General features: G+C 37.9%; 1 protein-coding gene across 6 annotated transcripts in view; it reads right to left on the reverse strand.

Moving 5' to 3' along the window:
- Positions 1-349: 349 nt before the first annotated feature.
- Positions 350-13,141, reverse strand: part of GARNL3 (GTPase activating Rap/RanGAP domain like 3) — a 50,062-nt gene continuing 37,270 nt past the window's right edge. For all 6 annotated transcript variants that reach the window (XM_040605723.1, XM_040605720.1, XM_040605719.1 and 3 more), the window contains 10 exons: positions 12,116-12,232; positions 11,238-11,410; positions 10,755-10,913; positions 8,691-8,757; positions 6,567-6,674; positions 5,342-5,460; positions 4,772-4,907; positions 3,464-3,673; positions 3,037-3,148; positions 350-2,326 (listed from right to left, as the gene is read on the reverse strand). In XM_040605723.1, coding sequence (XP_040461657.1) covers positions 2,170-2,326; positions 3,037-3,148; positions 3,464-3,673; positions 4,772-4,907; positions 5,342-5,460; positions 6,567-6,674; positions 8,691-8,757; positions 10,755-10,913; positions 11,238-11,410; positions 12,116-12,232 — 1,358 coding nt within the window. In that variant the 3' untranslated portion in view covers positions 350-2,169. The remainder of the gene's footprint in view (positions 2,327-3,036; positions 3,149-3,463; positions 3,674-4,771; positions 4,908-5,341; positions 5,461-6,566; positions 6,675-8,690; positions 8,758-10,754; positions 10,914-11,237; positions 11,411-12,115; positions 12,233-13,141) is intronic.

A 13,141-nucleotide genomic window follows, 5' to 3' on the forward strand; every position in this document is an offset into this window, starting at 1 on the left:
AGGCTTGTCTCTCGGGATACCTAAATATGTGTGTGTTCCAGTTCTTCAAAACAAGTTTTAAAATCTCCATATATGCTTCAACTGCTACTGAACTATGGTTTAGTCATGTTAAATCATGCTGGAGTACCATAGGTGAACATCTGCAATATATTTAAAATCTGATACCCTAACAGTGAAAAGCAAAGTTTTCAGTTACAATTGGATTTTAACTAAATCCCCAGTTTTGCAACACACTGGTACAGTCTTTGAAAACACCCACATAACAAATTAAATACCACACTGAGAAATCCATTTATGGAAAAAGGTGGTGCTTTTGCTTTCTAAAAATACCTAAGTGCAAGCAGTACTCCCTAAAATGGATTCGGTAAGTCCACAGAAGTGTTTACAAGTTTCAGGATAATAAGCACCACGTGATACTTTCAGATTGATTTTTTTTTTCCTAAACCTTAGCTGCCCAGATAAACAGGACAAGGTAAATTAACACAATCTCTGGAAATTACACTCAAAAGAATTACAAGCTCTTGCAAAGACTTGGAGCTGGCACTTCTTTTTAGATGCTTATTAAGGTTCACCCCTCACATCTATGGGGTGATAATAGCAAAAATACTAAAATAATAGTAGCCACTGGTTAATACTGCTTCTGCTCCTATAATAATTACTGTGAAAATACTGCTCCTTTCCTTGATCAGCCACTCCAGTTGAGAGGCAAAAATGATCCTTTCAGGTAAGGCCTTGCATATTTTCCTAGGTGGAGCAATTAAGCCATTATATACAATAAACAGCAAAAAATACTTTGCAAAAACAGTTTTAGATTCAGACAGACTGAAGCAAAAGGCACACATCTCCAGGTGGTCATGCTGGGACAGAAAGTGAAATCGTGACACATGAATACTATTACAAAATCAAATCAAGGATACAGAAGTAATTCTACATATAGAACAAGAAATAATTGCTAATAAAGCTAAAAATCTTCATATATAAAAAGCCTGGAAGCATTGCATTTTCATGAAAAAAAACAAAAAACAACCAAACCAAAACAAAAACCCCAAACAAAACAAAACCTTTTCAGAATACTGTTTTAAACTGATTTTTGGCATAGAGGTAAGGGTTAAAAAACACCGAAGCTTTACACATGAAACCCTGTCCTTTAACATAACAGAAGATCTAAGATGACTATTTAATCATAGAAAACTAGCTTCTTCGAAGTGAAATTTCAGTCCAGATCCTGTTAGAAAGATATCATCATCTGGAATAATGACTTACACTATTGGTGCAACAGCAGACAACAGCTAACGCTGATGCCTGCATAGGAATCTTTGTGTAGTCTGAAGAAAAAAAACGGGCTGGCTCTTCTGCCTGTAACGGGAAAACCTGTAGGTGCACTAGAATAAGTTTTCCAGTAGATGGGGAAATACAGCTGTTTGTTTTGGTTTTTTACTTCCAATTCTTAAGGAATATTTTGAAAGTTTGCGTCTTCTACAAAAAGTCTCCTGCTCAAGGATTCTTAATGCCAAAACAGTTTTTAAGTTTCTCTAAAAAATGTGCACAGACAGGCCAGAACAAATAAGGCAGTATCTTATATCTTACCTGATCTTTATCAAACATCCTTGATTCTTCAGTGAACATACCACAGCTGCATCACTTCACAGACAGACTGCACTGTTTGGAAAGACCTTGCCTGCAAACCTTTTTTTGTTGAAGTTGTTTGGTTTGTTTTTTTAAAGACTGAAAAACCAAAAGGAGTGATTTATATTATAAAATCCTTCTTCCCCCACAAGACAAACTGTTGTAAAACAAATTCTGGTAGTAATAACAGCAGTTAACTTAGCTGAATGTCATACAGGTACTTCAAATTATAAGAAGCTCAGAACAAGTAATACTTTTTGTTTACTTCAGGTTCAGCCTAAATCTCTCATTGATTATCTACTGTTAGAATGCCACAAAAAGTAACGACCATTAATGGAGAAAAGAAAACATACCTATGTCAAAGATATAAGCATCACCAAATCAGGCTGAGCTAGCCAGAACAACATGGGTTCTATAAAGATTAATCACCAATAATACTTCCAACCACATTTTACCACTAAAAGCAGTGTTTGTAACATTCCCATAGAGCTCACAGAGTTGTAAGAAAACGTTAAGTAAGAAAGACAGGTTTTAAGACTGTCTTCACTTCAAGTCAATGTCATCTTCATCGTATAAAGAAATCAGCTGAAATGGATAGCTAGATGGTGAGCTCTCCTCCCTGTTTGGTAAAGTATCGGGATCTGAACTAGTAGAAAGATGACGTCCTTCAGAGTAGCTTTCGAAAGAGCTTGATATTATCCTACAAAGAGGAAGACAAAAGTTACTAAAAAAATACACACATCAGGGCAAGTAGGTCAATAGCTATTTTCTAGGTTCAATCAAGTTATCCTAAAGACAGAGAGGGACCATTAAAACCGAGTTTCTCCCTGTTTTACTCTACTGAAAATCATCAAAAGGCAATGTTAATGAAGTCCTTCACCCAAATGATTTCTAGATAGTGAAATAAATCAAATATCATTTTACATTGCAATGGATATTTTGTTTGCTTTGTTAATCTCAGTCTACTGTATACTGGCACAAACACAGGTTATGAAAACAATGAAAATGAGAGAATGGCAGTGTGGTCAGCTAAGCAGAGCCAAGCAGACAAATGCTATGGTGTTTCTTCACAAAATGTATTATGGAAATAGCAACACAAGAGCATATGAAGAAAATAGCAAGTGAGCCTGCACAGTGCGAATCTAGTAGTCCAAATTGTAATGACAGGCTCAGCTGCAGCCAGTCCCCACAAAATCCCATTTAGCCTTGCTTTGCTCAGTAACATGCCTTTAGCAAAAAGTGTATTAGTTTCAGTATTTTCAATATTCTGATACTCTAAACAAATACATTAGCATGAAATTCATATCGGTATACAAAGGTATCAGTGAGCCTCATGCCAAGCATGAACAATCAATTCTGAAAACATTTACAGTCTAACTTAAGATTCTTTTCTAAAGGCAGTATGTTTACCTGTCACTACTAGTTGATCTTACTGCTTCCTGCTTGGGGTCCGACTGTCTTCGAGGAACCTTTTTTTGCTTCTGTGCACTTTGTGACTTGGGTATAGGCTCATCCAAGAGGCCTCAACAGAGGAATAAAAGACTTAATACTCTTAAGAGAAAATAAAGCGCTCATGAAAACATTAAGGTATCTGTCACTGGTTTTCATTATTAACTAAACAGTTTCTACCTGGCTTAGATATGGTCACCTTGTATGTGAACAGATGCTGGCTAGACTATTTGCAAATAATGTTTTCTCACAGTTTCATTTGTTAGTTTATACTACTTATTTATGAATACTGGTTACATGTTACAAATCTGACTGCAGTTGTCCACAGTCAGACAGAAACTATATACTTGGCAATTGATAATAACACTGAAAAATGAAGAGAGTTTACCCAGCAATTCTTTACGTGTTCTGCTTGCAATTTCTTTAATTTCCATACGAGATAAGGATAGTGAGTGAGTAACTGGAAGAGAGGCAATGCCACTGGATGCTGTAGTAGTGATGACTTTGGAAGCCAAAGGTGACTTCAGAGGTCGTTCAACACTTCGCCCAACCAGATTACTGAGAGGAATTTTGTACAGGTTTTTGCATGGAACTTCACCTGAAACACAGAAGGAAAAAGAATGTTAAACTTTCAGAACAGAGTCAATTCTTTATACTTACAAGCAAAAAGTTATGCAAAAAAGTTATACTTGTGCTGTGTGCTTTTCAACCCAAATAACAAAGATGCCACTTGCCACAGAGATCTTTCAATATAAAAAGACTAGGAGGAAGAAAGGCAGCCACATTGTGCAGACTTGCAATTTGACTCAGAGAGAAAAAGAAGATTGACTCTTGGTGATGCGATGAATCAGCAGTGGAACCAGGAAGTAAATGTGCATGTCCTGAGGCTGGTATTCTGACTGTTATACCATGACTCTGCACTGTATTCCCCATATATTTTAATGTTTCAAGTACATTGGAGCCTGAATCCCAAGTCATTTAAATTATGGCTCCTCTTCTTAGGTGACACAAAATACCACCTCTTCCTAATTCCTAGAAAAAACAACAACTTACCATCAAATAGCATTGCCTTCTAAAAACTGAAATTGTGATTCCTTTCTCCTTTCCCCTTTTGCCAACAGTGCAACAGCAGATTTAAGTGAGGAAGATATACACACATCTTACATTATTTAGTTGATGTTCCCTTGTTTCTCCATTACTGTTCCCCTATAGACTCATTTTTCATAGATCGTGTTACACTAAATTGACTGTGTGAACTCTTTCGAGGTTGTAACTTCCTTTTGGTTCACAAAAAAGCTTTATTCATCCAGTGGTAGTTTAACTTTTCTTAAATGAAAGGAATGGTGTATGTGAATCTCAAGTTTCCCCACAATTTTATACCTCTTTTTGCATTATTAGGCTTGGCCATATTACCAAAGATTCATCAAGCTACTTAAGCTTAATTCCTCCCCTCCTACAGAAATGATTTCTTCAGAACAGTGCTGCCATTCATTCAGAAGAGATACTATGGGGCAAAAGCTCAGACAAGTGCTTCCTGTCTGTGGATAAACAGAAAATCTCCAGAATCTCAGCTATGAACTCAGCCAGGAGCTTTTACTTTATCAATTTAATCTTACTCAAGATCAGCCGTACTGAGATGTGACAACTGTTGAAATGACCAGAGATCGTAATTCAAGTTGCCTGGAAACCATGTTACCTTCTAGAGAAGAAGGAGGACATTCTGGCATTTCATAAGCTGTTGGTGTTTGAGGAGAACTCCTTGAACTCATTTCCTTAGAGCTGCTGTCAGATGATCCACTTACTGCAGCAGTAGCTTTAAAATAAATATCTGACTGAAATGACAAATAACTCATCATTAGTACAGTGAGACTTTCTTAACCATCTTCTGAGTAAGAGCTCAAATACTTGTCCACTACATTCTACTGCCACTATTGCTGTATTGCTGCTAAGTCAACTAGGGTTGGTCATGGAAAAGTTATCCCACTATAAATGGGGGAACATCTGTGATGTTGAGGACAGCATTCGCCCCATAAACAGACAAATATCACAGATCCACATTACTGTGAGCAATAAAGGACAGTGAGATTGATTCTGATTCTCTTTGTACTTGATATAAACTAAAAGCACACAGATGAACAGTTACCACAGATCAAGGAGAATATATTTCAGTTTTGGTTTGTTTAGTTTTTGGCTGCAGCAACTTCTTATGTGAGTTAGATCCTAACACATCACAGAAATAGCCAAACATGATTTTCCTGTGTCTTACCCTTGATGCTACAAGTTGAAGCTCAGGCACAACTGCTGTGTGGACTAAATTCCCATTCACCACTAATCGGATCTCAATGGAATCAGTAGTGAAGGCAAGGATATAAGGAAAAGCACAGACTGCAATGAAACAAAAAATATTTGGCAAGGAAAAACGGCTAATGTAAATGTTTCTTGGATGCTCGATGGGAACTGTTCTTGGGTATCTGACCTTTCTGGTATCTGCCTTTCCTACAAAAAGGGTTGTCTAACATACTGATAGACATTGAGCTCCATCAGGCCTGTCACTCTCCATGCCCAGAATGCAGACTGAATGAAAAATGAGAAACAAAAAAAAAAAAAAAGAAAAAAAGAAAAAGAAAGGAAAATGTCCTGGTTTCAGCTGGGATAGAGTTAATTTTCTTCTTAGTAGTTAGTATGGTGCTGTGTTTTGGTTGTGATGTGAGACCAATGTTGATAACTCACTGATGATTTTAGTTGTTGCTGGGTGATGTTTATACTAAATCAAGGACTTCCCAGCTTCTTGGACCCTGCCAGGCAGAGGGCTGGGGGGGCACAGGAAATTGGGAGGGGACACAGTCAGGACAGGTGACCCAAACTGGCTAAAGAGGGATTCCATTCCATATGATGTCATGCTGAGGGGGAAGAAGAAGGAAGTGGGGGGACATTTGGCATTATGGCGTTTGTCTCCCCGAGTACCCGTTACACGTGATGGAGCCCGGCTGCCCTGGGGATGGCTGAGCCTGCCTGCCCATGGGAAGTGGTGAATGAATTCCTTGCTTTGCTCTGCTTGCGTGCCCAGCTTTTGCTTTACTCTTTTCCCCCACCTTTCCATTTTGTTATTATTATTGTTATTATTGTTGTCCTTACCTCTTTATTCTGTTTAAATTATTAAATTATTCTTATCTGAACCCTTGCCTTCTACATTCCTTTCCGATTCTCCTCCCCATCCCTCTGAGTGAGGGGGAGTGAGCAACTGGCTGTGTGGTGCTGGGTTGCCAGCCAGGGTTAAACCACGACAGAAAAAAAAAGTTCAGCAAAGGAAGAATTTGGCACCAAGGCTCCACTTTTTAAAATTATCATAAGCAGAAACTTAGCTTAAGTGGCACCATGAATGTAACATGCTTATTCCTAGCACACATAGTGTAATTCCACCAAGAGCCAAGTGTAAGCCTAAATAGTAATGAAAAACACAGCCATCCAATAAAAAAGAGGTATTTGCTTACCAACAGCATAAGGAACTTGATTCCAGCTGAACTGGAAGTCATAAGCTGATGGCTGGACCAGTGGAGAACCTCCATTAAAAGGATATACCTTTCTGTATTGGCAAACATCTGTAACAATAAAGAAAAAAGCATCATCCATCACCTTACACTACAAGTGACAAACACCAACTTCATAGGCAGATTTTGCAGAAGCATGGGCATTATATACATAACCAAGCATTTATGTGGTAGTCCTATATATAAACAGAGAAGAGAAACGTGCTTCCTCTGTGAACATGGCATTTGAAAGATCAGAATAAAAAGATCTACATTTTAATAAGCTGCCATATTTCACAAAGTAAGTATTGCTGTTTCAAGTTATCGGTTCTTTACCTTGTCTAGGGATAGAGGAATAGGCAAGAAAAATTCAGAAAACAGTGTCAACAGAACTGTACTTCTCTGCCCTTCAAGTAGCCATGCTAGCAGAGTTTACCTTCTTTGAAGACTGTTACACACATGTGATATTACAGACACCAGGATTTCATTAATCACATAACTAGCGAGCCTACTTCTTAGCTGCTGTGAAGTCCACTGATTCAGAAAGTAACAGTCTTTCTACGAGTCAGACATAAATACTGGCTTATAAAGCTTCTTACTGGCAATACAATTCTGAACTTTTGATAGCTCTAGATAATGGGGAACTTAACCTTCCACTATTAACATATTTTTCTTTATACACATGCATAAGCGCTGATCAAACATCTATTGAAGCTCAGCACTCACAAAGTCATATCAGCAAACAAGAAAGCTTAAAGATGAGAAGCAATTGCAGTTATCTTTTTTCCTTGACAAGCTTCTATGAGTATACCGGTGGCTTCAGGTAAACACCTATAACCCTCTCAAATATGTGCTGCTTGCTTCTAGCTCTTTTTTTTAGGCAAAATTGTATTTTTTTCCTGTAATTGATCTTCTGAGACTGAATCAAAGTTTATATCCAGAGACTTATTACAGGTCTTTTTCTAAATACAAATGAAGGACACTGCCAAATCCTGTGTTTTCATATTTGTTCTATGATGACACTTTCAGAATTCTAAAACTCTCTAAAGAACAAATGTAGGTTTCCCTGTGACACTGTCCTAGAAATAGGAATTCAAGTTGCTGCAAGCCTGTGCAGCACCTTTATCGTAACTTTAAGATCAGCTAAGATTGCTAGCTGTGGCTCAGTGATGGGTCTATTAGAGGGGAATTGATTCTATGTAGAAATATAGGTGGGAATTCACTGTGCTCTGTCAGATAGCTTTGTAGTTCTGAGGCACTGCTAAGTGAACCAGAACCAGGTACCATCTGTCAAGCTACCAGAACCAATAAAGCCTCACAGAGCACAGAAAGAGATGTTTAGAGACATTTAAACTTTGCTTCATGGTACCAGTCTGATACCAGTGCTGGAACACAGATTTATTTGTCCTGTCTCCACCAATGTTCAATTTGGAGAGGCAAACAGGACACGTCTTCTGCAACAGAGAAAGCTGTGCCTTGTCCTTCAGCATTGCCTCACAAAGGCTGTTTCAAGCTAAGAGCATCTATTTTCATGACGACTAGAATAAAAAAGTACCTGTGTACTGCAGAGAAGAGCATATGCATGTTATGTCCAAGGCTGTTTTATAACAGGAGACAGAGAATTACAATGCCATTTACACAACAGTGCCAAGAAGTCGGCAGAAGAAAAAGCACAAAGACAGGACAGGACAGCACACAGAGAAAAAAGGAGTAGCACGCTAAATTGCTCGTGTCTTGAAAACACCTACTAAGTGTATAACTAAAGAATGAGCTGGATCTGAAGAAATAGGACTTTTGTGAGTAAGGTGGTAACATCCATAAATATATATATATATATATATATAGGCATACATCTATATAACCAAAATTAAAACCTAACAGCTAGTATGTCTAAATTCAACATACCCTGCAATAAAATAATACTTCTAGTCCCTATAATGTGCATTTAAATTTAAAAGAATGTATATTGAAAAACTTTCCATGAAAAGCTGGATTTTATTTTAAAATACATACCTAGACCCCAATGAAAAGTAGATTTACATAAGGAAATTGAGGTATTACCATTTTTGGTCTTCCCTAAATACTTACAGTTGTAACACAACAGTAGACCAGCTTCACCATCTTCATATACATCAATAGCTGCAACAAAATTAACCTGCAATGGTAATGGGAAAGGATAATGAATAGGCAGAGGCTACCGAGGTTATCACTACCAGATTTTGTCTAACAAGCAATACAGTTTGGGGAGGGCACTACTACAGATAAAAGAAAAAAAAAAGTAAATTTTTCAGATGCAGCCTCTTCTGTGATTAATTTTCAGTACGCTCTCAGGATAGAAATCAATTTCTTTTGTACTCAGTTCTGTACAGTGCTGAATATTCAATACCACACTCAAAGTATAAAGCAATAAAAACCTCACGTAACTTATTTGGCAATATAAATTTTGGGAAATAGGGTGATTTCAGGACAGCTGTGAAACAACATGATGTGCTAAAAACAGCAATGTGTTTCAAAAAATTATCCAAGAAGCTCCATTGCACATCATGACTAGCAGAAAGATCAGATGCACCAGTTACTGGTTCAGAACCACTAACACAGAGGTTGATAGGGCTGTACTCAAGGATTACTGGCTAGCCTGAATTTAGGAACTGAGAACCAATGCCTGATAAAACCACAGTATTTTTTACATAACTAGGCTACACAAATTGTCATATTTCAACTCTGTATTTGTCTTTGACAGTTAAAAAGCCCAAAATGGACAGAAAATGTAGGGTAATCTGTTCAGGAAACAAGACCTTATTAGTGAAATACCTGAGATTACATGAGACAAATGCTTCCCAGACCACAAGCATTTACTACTAGGTCAGGGAGAGGGGCTGGAAACCAATTCTGTGATCAGCAGTTCTTTGACTTTCCTTTGTACAATAAGCTAGATGTTCACCTCTTGATCTAAGGTTACTCTATAGATCAAGAATTGTTAAATCAACCTGGAAGTTCATGTATCTATACCAAATGCATTCTGACCCATCCTTTGTAGTGACTGAAAGCCATTTCTGCTCTGTTACCCACGGAAGTAATTTGGTATCCCATTCAACATCACAAAAGTCACTGGCTCAGCTCATATCAATGGTCTGCTTTGTTTGTGTTCTCAAAGAAAACAAAGATTCCTGGGGAGAAGAGGAATGGTGTGTGTGTGTGTGTGGAGGTGCTGTACTTCCCCGTCCCCATTCTTTACTTGTAGTTTCTCCTCATCCAGATTAAGACAGATTTCCAGTGCTGTGGAGAAGCTTACACTGTATCGCCCATGCTAGGAGTACCAAACCTCTTCGTCATCAGATCTGAATAAAAATACAGATGATTTAAAAAGAAAATAACCTATCAACAAGAACCATCAAATGAAATGAGTAGTTCTTTATCTCAATATGAGGAAAAGGGTCATTTAAAACCAACAACAAAAAGATCAACTGTGTAAAATCTTCTTTTTTCTAAAGCTATACACCAACATCCATATTTAGAAACATTACAATTATCTGATTTTCTGAGATGCTGAAGTTCATTATCTTCCCAGCAGCAGGAAACACTGGAGCTCTTTTCTGAAAGCCAGAACATTTGCTTAAATTCCAACCCCATGTCCTAATTAGAAAGATTCAGTTAATTTATGAGCTGATTGGGCAGCAGTTTTTTGAATAGAACTAAAAGCTATGTGTAAATTTTTCAGCCTTAGTACGCGCAAATAGGCAAATTTGAATGAGATACCGGTGGCCAACAACTGAAGTTATTTTTTGCAATTGCTTAAACAATACAACACTGAGGCCACAAAGAAAAAGCAAAAAGCAAACAACTAACTAAGAAAGGAGAAAAATTAATTTATGCTGACAGCAATATTCCAGAGCCTGAAACACAGGCCCTTTCCCAACATGTCATACCTTATTAACTACCTCTCTTGGGAGTGATTATTATCATGTATCCCAAAAGGAACAAATACCTCAGAGTGCCCTAAAGCAGAAGTTATATAAGTCAAAAAAGTAAGAGATATGAGAATCTCCATAAATTACACTCCCAGGAGGTAAGCACATGTTGCACTGAATCTGCAAGAAATTATATTCAGCGTGGTTCTGAAAAAAAAAAAAGGTTTAAATGATGAAAACTTACCTTGTTTGCTTCAACATGATGCAATCTATAGGACTCCCCAGTACTCTCATTAACTAAATCAAACTGATGCCGATACCCTACACAGATCATATTGTCACTCTCTTCAGTAGGTCCATCCACCAGCGTCATAACCACTGGAGGGTCAGAAAGACATATTTCCTATAATGTAAATAACAGAATTATTCTCTTTTTCAAGCTCCTACTGTGGGTGCTGCAGATACTCCGTAAGTTTAAAGGGATGTGCTCTAAGCACAGCAACATGACAAAGAAGAAGCAGAAAATTACTTAAAAAAATCTGAAAGACTTCAGTATATATAATGGAACTCCATCATATGGCTTCTCATTTTTACTTGTCTGGAGGTTCAAGAAGATAAAAATGCATGCTCTTTGTCTTCCTCTGACACCCCCACCCCCGCAGCCCCTTCCCGACAAGCCGAGCACTGCCCAGTCTGTTAAGGTAATTAGTGATTAGATTACACATACCCGGATGTACTGGAACTCCTCTACTGGAGATTCGGATGACGATAGCAGAGAGCTGCTGGTTAAACTGTTGCATGGATGGTATTTCTTTGTGACCAGAAGTAGTTTGTTCCGAATAGCTGCAACAATCCTCAGTTCACTGCCATGGTGGGTATTAATGGCATACAAATGGCAGCCTGAGGAAATAATGCTCTAGATTGTAAGTGTTTGGGGTAGGGTCTGTTTTTGGTTTTTTTTCTCTATTTGTTATGACGATCAGTACAATAGGGCTCTGATACATTAATTAGCAACACAGAATTACAAACCTCCCAACAAGATAACATTAATTTCTAGGAAAAGACAAAAGGCTATGACTCTTACAAAGTCCATTCTTCCCCTTACTCCTTTTGCAAGTAAAGAGTAAATACACTGATTTTCACTATTCTGCAGGTTCCAGCTTTCCAAAGTAGCTTGCTTCTGAAGACCAGAAAATGCTTGTGTCTACTAAAATAAATCAGCAACATCCAAACTAATATAAGCACTTCTATTTAATGGAGATTTGCCAGTGTTCCTCCACCTTACAATTCCCTTTATTTCAGTCTCACATCCCTGCATAATTCTTCTTATACCCTTCAGTCCTGAAAGTAACATATTTTTCTCTATATCTTTTCATCAGCAGTGACTGCCAAGTAACGTGGTACTTTTACAAAGTTCTAAAGTGTCATGCTGGACTATACCAGACTTATTTTCACATATAAGCTTAACAAAGTTTGGACTGACCATCCAGAGGAAAAACTAAAGGTGAACACCTGCAACTGCCTCAAGAGAGCTAGTAAGTGCCTGGCAACTACAGGCATTGTAACACAGTGGATGGTTTTTAAATGCAGGATAATAAAAATCACCTTTTGTTCTCTCCAGTTTATTTTCTCTGCAGTCATATTTGCTTCTTATAATTTGCTTTGTTTCTATATCTTTTTGGACAACACTGAGTCTGAAGACGAGGAGACGAGAGTCTTTCCCTGAAGGATGAAGAGAGCCACAAAACAAGAAGTTAAAAATTATGGCGGTAGTTTGAAATAAATACTTCCAAAGGGGAGCAGCACCTAACAAACAAAGCATACTGCTTCTCTGGGGATGAGCTGCAATGTCATACAAGACTGCTTATGAACTCCCTAGGCTTTACAATTCTAGTAACTAACCCATTCAGTTCAGTAGCTGGGTTTCCTATCAAGTGGCGCTGCAGCAAAGAATGATATTAAAACAGTGAAATGTATGCTATTTCACAAATCTACAAAATTTCGCAAGATAATGAAAATATAAACTACAGAGCAAAAAGGTTAATGTTAAAAGCTGGAACCGTCTGGCTGAGCAGCTGATGACTGGGTCCTTAACAGAGTCTGAAACCCTTTAGGATGCAGACTGGTTTTACCTATCAGTTCTTCAAAGGTAGGCAAGTTAGGTTCAAGGCATATTCCAAGTGCAGAAGTTAATACAGTACCTACTTCCATGGCTAAATCTGTTTCTTACAGATAGGTAAGAGTGGAATCTACAACCTCTACATCTAAAAGAAATAAAATTAATGATGCACTACTACTTGCAGTTGGGAAACAGGCGACTTAAGAGTAGTTCCTTATCTAAGAAATCAAGTTTCTTAAAATGCAAGCAAGGCAAGATTTTCTGACAAAGGTGGACTCTTTTACTAACTAGCTGGTATGGCTGGAACAATGAAGCATGCTTTCTTAATATATAGCTGGGTGGATCCTACTGTAAAGGCAAAAGGAAAATCACAGATGCTGCCTTCAATTCTGAGAGAAGAGCAACATGAATCAGGACATCTGGCCACTGCATGACCTTCTTTTCCCATAGCAAGTGTAAGAGAAGAGAAGATACAATGCTTCCCTTAAGCATGCCACAATTTGAAACATTGA

Source organism: Falco naumanni, chromosome 9 (genome assembly GCF_017639655.2).
Source record: "Falco naumanni isolate bFalNau1 chromosome 9, bFalNau1.pat, whole genome shotgun sequence".
NCBI lineage: Eukaryota > Metazoa > Chordata > Aves > Falconiformes > Falconidae > Falco > Falco naumanni.